Genomic DNA, 10,404 nt, shown 5'->3' with positions numbered 1-10,404 from the left:
TATAGGGAATATGCATGTATAGAGTGTAAAGGGCTAGAGCTAGGGCTTTTTACATCTATTTGTTTCTTGTATATCGGTGTTTACATTCTACTTACACGAGAAACACATTTTATTTCAGTTATTCCTTTGATCATGAATCTCATTTAGACATTACAATGAGATTTTCGGCCTCGATCAAGATAAGACGGAAAAAAGTTTACCTTCTTTATCAACCCAATTTAATATTTTGAGTTTTATGACTTTCAGTAATCTTACTTCCGTTGGAAGGTGTTACGAATAGAAATTTGCCTATTCCATCGAAAAACCACGTTTTCCATCGGAATCTATCTTTGTCTATTGAACATGTGTGGCGTATTTTAGAAAGTACTCGCGTGGCTCTATTGAATCTTTAATTTCGGTTTGCGCAATATCCGAGTGAAGAAAATCACAGGCTGATTTTAATTGTTGAAGTATGCACATTTTAATTTATCGTAATCCAAAATAATCTATCTTATTTAAAAAAAAAAACTGAGACTTGGATGTTGGAAGGTGCGTATCTTTCCTTCACAGGTCTGGAAATGATTAAATCTTTCTCAGGAGCAGCGGGTAATAACGATATGAATTAAACGTAATGTGCGACACTGGCGGCATCACGAGTGTTGTAACAGCAACATGGTGCATGGATACTGTTGTTTAGGAACAGCATTCTTATTAATTCCTCAATAATCAAAACAAAATCCCGGCAGGCGCATTTGAAATCGTTGTAAATTCTCTGGCCGTTTCCTGGAGTAACAAATTTGATAGCAAAGCCGATTGAAATGTCGATTTAGGAAAAATATGATTTTTTTATCAAAGTGTCAACCGTCGCTATCATCGCTTTGTTTTCTAACTAGCATGATACCAAATATGAGAAGAAGAATTTCTGGATCTTTCCCTTTGGACCACAAAAAATTAGTCGTTCTGAGATTATTGTTTTGAGTGGAATGATAGCAGATGTAAAGAGTTTTATAATTTGCTTGCAGACCCTCTGCGCAGCCAATTGTTTCATGCGTCGTCAGTGTTCTCGTTGCCTTCGATGGCGTTGTTTGCTCAGTCGCCAATCATACTTATTCTGATGATTAGAAATTCGACAGAAAACTGCTATGTACACTTTAACTTGACACTGTCACTACATGTCATACAAGGAGACAATTTTAGTGACTGCCTAAGCTACTCATAATTTGAGCACATTTCGGGATAGCACTAATTTCGGTAAATGAGCTTATAAATACATTTTTTAAAAGCCTCGTTCCCTAGCAGCTTTAATAAGTTTATATAGCTCTATGAGTAATAAAGATATATAAAGCTTCTAGTTGACTTTCACTGAAAGTAGAGAACATTGTTTGCCTCTAAGGTGTTTTAATTAGAATTTTGTCTTTAACACGAGTGTGTATTCAGCACCTGCTCTAATTTAACTCCTTCCATATGTTTTGCATACTGGTTTAACAGCGTCGACGAGAATGTCCACAAGAATGAGACTTTGGGCCCATTTTAAGAATGGAGCGACAAATTTCTGTTTTATCCTTTCTCTTTTGAAAGGAATCAGGCTGGCAACAGTTTTTGCTTGCACTGGTGAGTGTAAATCTAAAATTATTTGGAGTGTCTTATTTCTATAAATCGTTACAGGATGTGTTAAGTCTTACAAGTAGTAAAGTAGGTCTGTGCTTGGTTATATTGTCTGAATTTTTCGTGTTAGAAATGTATTTACTATTCTCTCGCAAGGTTACACGTGAGATCGGCTGCCGTGAGCTGGTAAATTAGAAAACTAATTGTCACCATGTTTTTGTCACATAGAAACGAGTACTAAGACAAATTTTAAATACCCTAACGTCAAATTAAACACTGAGAAAAAATTTTATCAAGACCATCCAACATGGAAATGTCAGTTACCGACTGTTACCTCTAAGATCGATTCAAAATTGTTTACTAAATACCTGACAATCATGTACGATGTTAGCCACTGTGGAGAAGTCTTACGATTCGAATGCAGTTAAAGAGTTATTAATGAATTTTTTTTCCTTATTATCTTTACCATTTACAATCAACTTCACAATTATTCTTGTCTAAGAAAGCCCAGAACGAAAGCACATCACAGTAAGACCTAACGTATGCGGCAAATAATTGATCAAAAGACTTATTTTCAAAGCTTGGATGAATTATGCAGTAAGCAAGCAGATGGGAGTTTTGCAAAACATTCAAGCGACTCCTTTCAAGTTATCTGCTTGAAATGAAGCGCCACAATTGCCTGCAATGCAAGCTACCTTACAGAAGAGGGGGTTTTCGGTTTTGCTGTTTTTGCTATTTTTTATTTCAGTTTTTCGGTTTTTGTACCAAAAACCTTTGGTTTTTCGGTTTCAGTGTTCATTGAAGTTTGCAGATTCTTTTGGTTTTAGCGTTTGGTTTTCGGTTTTCCTCAAAAATAATGACGGGTTTTCGGATTTCACATTCGATGCGGTTTTCAGTTTTTCTATTTGGGTTCCGGTTTCTCTTCGATCTGAACGGCAACTATGCGCCTCCACTGATCTCGAACAGCCATGATCCACTCTTCAATACTGTATCGGATCACTGGGATGCAAAAATTTATCGGCTTTGACGGTTTTGCATGTGGCTTTTGGCTTCTAAAGAATTTGCGGTTTTGCGGTTATGCGGCCCTGCGGTTTCGAATGATTTTTTTCCTACTGTTTTGCGGTTTCTGATAGACCCCAATGCCCCCCTTCTTGCAGTTCATAGTCATTTTTTCAAAGCTCTGGCTGCAGTTGGTAGTGATACTATACATTATAACAATATGTCTTCATCCAAGATACTGAGGAAAGCCAAATGCGATGAAAATGTTGCAAAGCTTCGGAAAATTACGTTGAAACATAGGCGATGTATTTTAGTGGCGTGTCTTCCAGTCGCCCCTGGTCACACTCGGGCTGCATGATAAGGAAAATAGACGAAATAGAAGATAGGATTAAATGATAAAACAAGGCGTTTTTCCGAGAAACATTCAAAATCTTCATACTCCAAGACGAAAAGGAGGAAGGTCTTTGCCAATAAACTTTCTCGTGATCAGAAATAAAGTCCGTGGAAAAACTTTTCTTATATAAATTAGCTAAAGAATTGTTCCCAATAATTATCATAGCTTCAATAGAGAGGGAAATTCAGGTTGAAATGTATCATGATGCTAAACAAAGAACTTGCAAACTTTCACTTGTGCTCGACAGGTGACGAATGCCGCATTGTCTCGTTCGAGGAGCCGATTGCAAATAAAGCAATCAAGGGGCACGTGATCTGGAGTGAGGAGGTACCCAATGAAGGAAGCTGTCGTGTGATGTGTTATATGGAGCCTAACTGTCTCTCTATCAATGTGAGACCTTCGCAAGGCGGAAAATACAAATGTGAGTTAAATAATTCCAGAGCTGACGTAACCTTCCTGGAAAACTGGGAGACCGCCTACTATCTGGCTGTTAAGGTAAACCTGTTGCGTATTACGATCACCGTTTTCTAGCTGTGTACATAGAAGAAAATGTGAAGGAAAAAGTAAGAATCAAGAGAAATTTCCCAGGAAAAAGGGAGGAGGATCTGGAAGGTATACTTAGCCCCGAGATTTTCTGTCAAGTGGAGACAATATTTTCCTTGAATTGAGCAAAGCCATTTATAGGGCGCTTTCCGACTGGGTTTTTTAAAGCAGAACCAGACTAATCTCTGCAGCCAACGAGAACAAGGTAAAAGGTTTGATGATACTCTAGCGCATTGAAAACATCCTTTTGAATGCTTTTGGGAGGAGGTTTAGCTCGCCTAAGTATGCTGCTTACTTCTGCTCGTACCGAATGCTCATGGTCGTCGCTAAGTTGAGAAATGCTCTCCTCTACAGCGGCGACTGCTTTATTCAGGAGGGCTGAATGTCTACTGTCTTCACATGATTCCAAGGTCGAGGAGAGAAATAATGTTTCCGATGTCTTAAAGGCAAAACATATCTCCGTAAGTGCCAGAAACCAGCTACGACTAGTGACACTTCTGAGGAAAAGGAACCAGCGACTGGTTTTGCTGTTATTCCTTACATCCAGGGTGTCAGGGAACCCATCAAGAGAATTTTTAATAGCCGCAACACCATTAAAGTCGCTCAAAAACCTTTCAGGCTTTGGGGCATATTGTTTCCAAACCAAAGGATCCCGTTACGAAGGAACAACAAATAGATGCTATTTATTCTGTTGCGTGCAATGAGTGTTATCACGAGCATATCGGACAAACAAAACGTCAGTTTGGTAGACGTTTAAAAGAGCATCAGAAAGCGGTCTTCTTTTGTAAAAAAGAAAAATTCAGCTTTGTTGGAGTATACGCATGCCTAACTAGTCCTACAATTGGATGGGATAATTCTAAATTTATCACCAGTAATCGCCGCTCACCACTACCACCAGCGCCTTTGTTTGGAAGTTTGGCATATCAACTCCGCCCACGTTCCTTTAAATCGTGATGATGGCGGCTTACTACCTGACGCCTATTTACACCTCGTCAGAAAAAACGGCAGCTGATTAGTGAGCATGTAGAAGGGCCTCTTGTTGCAACGATCACGGGTCACCCCTGATGAAGGCGCTAGACGGGAGTGTGAGCTCAATTGATGAGAGGGCCGGATTGTGTTGTGCTGTAGGTCGAGGGTTCAAGCCCCATGGTCTTAAAATAAATGAGGAGAAATTGCTACCTTTCTATAATCAAGAAATGGATAAATATTCTAGTCTTCTTGGATAAGGACGAATAAACCGTAGGCCCCGTCTCCTGCAGGGTTAGGGGGTAGAAGACGTTAATTTCCCCCGCACGAGATTACTGTGTCGTTGATGTCCTCTCTGGACTGGAATGGGTTGGAATTGGCCCTGAAAAGCCCCCGTGGGAAGTGGTCAACTAACCTATGTATGTATGTATGTATGTATGTATGTATGTATGTATGTATGTATGTATGTATGTATGTATGTGTCGAAACGTTGGGTCGACGAATTGTAATTTCGGTTAAATTCATTAAATCTTTAAACCAGAGTATCATCAAACCATGTCTAATTATCCACTTGATTGCTGTGTGAACTTAGATATGTAGTTCTTTGTAGATGTTTGACTAATAAATCAAAATTTAATTCTTTGTAGAATCCCTGTCGTAACAATCCATGCTATGATGGTAGTACCTGTCAAGTTGGATTCACAAGGAAAGGTTTTCGCTGCATCTGCCCCATTGGATTCCCTTCAATAAGATGCTTTAAAGGTATTGTCACATTAATTTCTCTGTCACCGAACACACGATAAGTTTTACACGAAAAGAAACGCTTAAATACATCGGTGTAGGAAAAGACATTTTTATTGCGGTTTATAGGTTAATTTAAATAAAACAAATAATACTTGAAGCTTTAATGATATGCATGTAAAGAAACGACTTCGGTTATAAGCTGCAATAGCCCATTACCGAATTACCTTGGCCTCATTTTCAAAACGAGTCCTGGTGCTCATCCTTTTATATGATTATAAGTTTTCAGTCACATGCAAATTAAACTCATTTTCACAAGAATGGTCGAGCAACTGCCCTCGTTTTGAAAAATAGGTCAAGGATAATTCGGAAATGGGCTATTCAAGAAATGATTGCTTTAAAGAAGCCTGGAAAATAATTTGTTTCCAACAGTATTCGGAAAACACGGGTTCGACTGCTGACGAAACTTAACCGGCTACAGTCTAATCGAAATCCTCTCTTTGTGATGCTAGCCAAGTCTTGCAGCGAAGTAAAGACGCTCGACCCAACAGTTAAAACTGGTCCTTATGTCATAGATTCTGATGGTGAAGGAGGACTGATACCGTTTAATGTCACCTGTAACATGACTGACAAGGATGGTGTTGGCGTGACAGTAATAGGTCACAACAGCGAAAATGAAACAAAGGTGGAAAAATGTAAAAGTCGAGGCTGTTACTCACGTGACATCCTCTATACAGGAGCGAGCTTTCCTCAACTAGAGAGTCTCACCAAGGACTCCTTGTTCTGTGAACAGTTCATCAAGTACAAATGCCATGCTTCAAAGATATTTTCTCCCAAAAACATATCTTCAATCAAACCTTTCGCCTGGTGGATGTCACGTGACTCTATCAAAATGACATATTGGGATGGAGCAGCAGCTGACAGAAGAATGTGTGCATGCGGGATAAAAGGCACGTGCGCAAAAAGCAAGCCTCGATGCAACTGTGATGCGAATGACAAACAATGGCGTGAAGACAGTGGCCTCCTCACTAACAAGACACATCTACCCGTCAAGCAGCTGAGGTTTGGAGATGCAGATCGCGAAGCCGAGAAGGGTTACCATACCTTAGGAAAGTTTAAGTGCTATGGAACTGCCTAGTTGTAATTATGTTGCTGAACTTGCTATTCTTCAACTTTGAATATATATAGAAGGGTCAAGTTGTTCGAGATACCGTATTACTAATTGATGGCACCTTGTATCTAGCCTTAGTATGATCTCTTACTGAGTTTTTAAGTTTTCATTTCAAGTTATACATTACACTAATATTTCCACTGTTAAGGCTTTTAAGTTCTTACAAACGCTTGTTGAGTAATTATTAATAATAAGAGTGGCAAAGGCTCGAATCTGGATCAGAGAGAAGAGAGAACGAATTTTATTGTGAGGAGTATTACAGTATTACTGTATTACACACTGAAAACACAATATGAACCAGAAACGAAATTGTTCTTCTGTAAAATAACCTCACTAAAACAATTGACTTGAAAGTGGCAGGCCAAAGAAATAAGACTGATCATTTAATTGCTTCTTTTTGAAAGTTAACTGTGAATTGAAAGTATCTATTCACTAGATTCGTCAAGCTAACTTAGTCAACTTTAAGCTTAAATTTGCTTTGCTCTTGCTATATATACTTAGCAAGCCATAGCCGCCTTTGATTAGTCAATGCGAATTTATAGATGTGTAATTTCGTGGGATTTGTCATATACCTTAAAAAAGTGTGGTATGGATCTGTTTATATTAGTCGAAATTTCATCACTAAACTTTTTTTTCTTTTAGTGTGGTGAATAAAAAAAGGTTTAATTGTTGAAAGTTTATGCAGCACCAGTGTGATCTTGCATGAGCTTTAAAAAAAAGTGTGAAAAGTTCATCAGCCGCCCTTCTAAAAACCGAGGCGAGTTAGTGTAAAGCATTATATTAACTTAACCGCGACTGTTGAATTAACTGCATGGAGCAGCACCGTGCCAGGACTAGTATCAGTTCTACGCTCTCAGTGGAGGATTTTGATGGAAATCAATTCAGCTGATGGGACTAAGGATGACTTCAGTGGGTATATAGTAAACAGAGGCTTGTACTAAATTATCGAAGGACAGGAGAGTCTAAAATGTTCGACGAGAAGTAACAATTTAAAAGTACGTATGATGCACGATCCTGCGAGGATAGTGCATCATACGTATCTAATACCGCAGTTTAAAATATATGAACTTCATATATTTATTGTACCTGATTTATCATCACGGGTTTATTACGAATCAGCTTAACGGCCTGCTCCCAGTTGGCTTGTTAGCTCAATTGGTAGAGCGCTGCACTAGTATTGCAGAAGTCAGTGGTTCGAATCCCGTACAGGCTTGATTTTTTTTCAGGTCTGATTTTCGCTATTACATAAATAGCGCTCTCCACTGCGAGGATCGTGCATCCTACGTATCTAATACCGCAGTTCAAAATATATGAACTTCATATATCCATTGTATCTAGTTTAAAAGTAATTCCATAGTTAGTAGAGGGGACTGGTTAGGAAACGCGGTTAGCTTCAAAGGGCCGGCCTATTGTCTGTCCCCTGAGCTTCGATTGAACGTCACGTGACCAATGACCCTGCACAGAACCAAAACAACATGGTGGACATGAACGACTTATTTTTCTTCGGTGACGAATTTAATGCCATATTGGAACTTTGGAAAACGAGGAAGAATTACAAGAGCACTTTGTCGAAGCAGCTGACTCTCTAAGTCTTTGAGAAGCCTTTAAAACGTTATTTTCGCCCAAAAACTTTGTAGTTATTGATGCCCTTAGCAACGGCATCGGTCGTAGTACAACATTTTTTTACTGAAAGTCTTTCGATTTTGAGGTTCAATCCGAAGAGGGAATTTTTTGCGAGTTGTGCCAAAAGAAATGCAAGACTAAGGCTGGATTAAAAAGACATAAGACAGTAAAGCATAAGGAGGAACAAGCGCGGGGAAATTAACCGACTCAACAAGCCAAATTCACTGCTGAAGACTTCGAAGCGTTATCAATGAAAGCACGAGATAAAATAATTGAAAGAAAAATCTACCCTCAAAGCGTAAGAGAAGAGCTACGAAGATAAACGATTGCCTGGGATCAAGAAAATATGGACTTCTCAGAAGTAGAATCCATGTATATGCGTTTGGTTAAAACTGGAAATGCAGAACAATTCTACTCGAAGTATTATTCAAGAATAGGCCTCAATTCAACAAAGATTTTTGTGGGGTTGTCAAGTAATGCGGCAATATTGCTTAGTACCAAAGTGGCTGAGTGTGTGATAGCTCACAGCAAACAGAAAGGTGAATCACCAAATCCCAATACCCCCACTACACTGTGTGATAGAGAAATGGCAGGGTTACAATATATTGGAGGGTATGTACTGCACAAGCTTTATAGCAAGGTGAACAATGTTTACAGTCCCACAGCACATACTGAACAAACAGCTTCAATACTGAAAGCTGGCAAAGCAAAGATTTTCATGTTGCAGAGAGTCAAAACTAATTTCATCTTTAAACCGAGGTGGACTTTGGGCTTTTTCTAAACAAGCTCAAACAATTTTTAAGAGAATAGAACATAATTTTAGGATTCTGAGCTCAGGAAGTCTCCAGCTGAAGATTGACAATGCTGAGATAGAAACCAAATCAGCTTGTGATGTTCATTTGGTCTCAGCGTATAACACCATGTTATTGGACTCAGATATAGTGGTAGATAACAGCATTGCAAAAGATTATTGGACAGCATTATTCATTTATATGTTACTGTACGGTGTTTTTGACTGGCCAAAGATGTTCTACAGAAACATAAAATTCAATGTAGACAAATGAAGACAAAAGAACTTCGAAAGGAAATTTGTAGAGCCAGCAAGGAACAAGAAAGGCAGATATATTTAGAATTAAGGGCTTGCAACAATTTGTCAATAACTAATTTATTACAAGAGATGAATTTGGTAACTACAACCTGCAATATATTAAATATTGCTCATTAATGATTATTTTATAGACAAAAATTAGTATAAAGGCTATATGGTTAAAGTATCTAACATAGAGTAACTTGTTTATTTTCAGCATTTCTAGTCATACTTAATGTTGACTTTCTTACCTAACATGCTACTGTATATACATTCATTTATTAAAGCTAAAACCTCTGGAAGCTAGTTTCTTAGAACATGCTAATACAATGTTATCATATGTATTTGAATGTGAACTTAAATAGAAACGAATCTCTTTTTGGGCCTACTACTTGTCTTTTTTCCTTTTTTTCTTTGGGACAGGATCATTTGAAATGTTAACCCATGCCTTGTCTCTATCTCTTCTTCCTCTTGTGTTACCTGATTGGCAGGACACTGCACGTTGGACCATGATGGTATTGTTATTGTACCCAAATGTTCTCATGTCAGGATTGTCACTTCTTCGTCCCAACTTTCTTTGGCTGCCAAAGTACTCTTCGACAGAATCCTGGCAAAATCTCTCTGTAAGTACATATTCCATACCTTCTCCCAGGAGGAAGTTTGTTGCTTCTACAGCAGAGTGGGCTGTAATTTGTAAACCTTCATAGGTCTGCCAGGATAAAAACATACCGCTTTGAGCATTTTTGGAAAAATTCCCAGGTCGGTTGGTTATGCTTTCTTTCCAATCCCTTAGATAGCCAAGGAAATCACTTTCTAGCCAAGTGAATCGGGCATCATTCTGTGATGTATATGGTGCCAAAAATGGTTTCCTCTTTCTCTCGTGCTCTTTCGTACTTCTCACATTGAGGCAATCGAAGAAGGAATCGATCATGCTACACAATTTGGCTGTTGCTTGCATCTCTGGAGTTCCAAACTCTCTCAACACTGCTGCTACTGATGCACTTAATACTTACAGTCGCGAGCCTTCGCTAAGCTAAGTCCCACTACTGAACCATACAGTGTGTTTACTTACATTTCTCTATGTCTTCGGGCTTAAAGTGCTTCTCACAGGTAAACACCCTGTCTTTTTCTATCAGTTGGCGGAAGTTAGCATCAACAACTCTAGTTTCAGTGAGCTCGTTGAGCCAGTCTTCTCGCCACTTCTTGTACTCTGCGTTTCGCGGCGCCGGTAGCTTCCAGATTCCAATTCCTTTACTTCTCCTACACGTTCCACAGCCAAATACTGAACAATTTTCA

At 38.8% G+C, this 10,404-nt stretch overlaps 1 protein-coding gene and 1 long non-coding RNA gene across 4 annotated transcripts in view; one reads left to right on the top strand and one right to left on the bottom strand.

Annotated features, from left to right (window-relative positions):
- The first annotated feature begins 202 nt into the window (after positions 1–202).
- On the top strand, positions 203–7,078 carry LOC148733045 (neurexin-4-like). 3 transcript variants are annotated; one of them, XM_088759000.1, is made up of 4 exons: positions 203–1,590; positions 3,225–3,472; positions 5,134–5,248; positions 5,803–7,078. In XM_088759000.1, the coding sequence occupies exons 1-4, from the start codon at positions 1,479–1,481 to the stop codon at positions 6,363–6,365; spliced, it is 1,038 nt and encodes a 345-aa protein (XP_088615126.1). In that variant the 5' UTR covers positions 203–1,478; the 3' UTR covers positions 6,366–7,078. The 3 variants fall into 3 exon arrangements, with proteins under 3 accessions (XP_088615126.1, XP_088615125.1, XP_088615127.1); XM_088758999.1 differs by having other exon boundaries at positions 5,740–7,078; XM_088759001.1 differs by lacking the exons at positions 203–1,590; positions 3,225–3,472 and having other exon boundaries at positions 5,140–5,248; positions 5,660–7,078.
- Positions 7,079–9,170: 2,092 nt separating this feature from the next.
- LOC148733044 (uncharacterized) overlaps positions 9,171–10,404 on the bottom strand; it is a 1,482-nt gene continuing 248 nt past the window's right edge. The window contains exons 1-2 of the long non-coding RNA XR_016000779.1: positions 10,181–10,404; positions 9,171–9,817 (exon numbers count right to left, since the gene is read on the bottom strand). The exon at positions 10,181–10,404 is cut by the window's right edge and continues 248 nt beyond it. This is a non-coding gene — a long non-coding RNA (uncharacterized LOC148733044). The remainder of the gene's footprint in view (positions 9,818–10,180) is intronic.

Source organism: Stylophora pistillata, chromosome 4 (assembly GCF_964205215.1).
Source record: "Stylophora pistillata chromosome 4, jaStyPist1.2, whole genome shotgun sequence".
Lineage (NCBI taxonomy): Eukaryota > Metazoa > Cnidaria > Anthozoa > Scleractinia > Pocilloporidae > Stylophora > Stylophora pistillata.
This window is presented reverse-complemented; position numbering and strand designations above follow the sequence as displayed.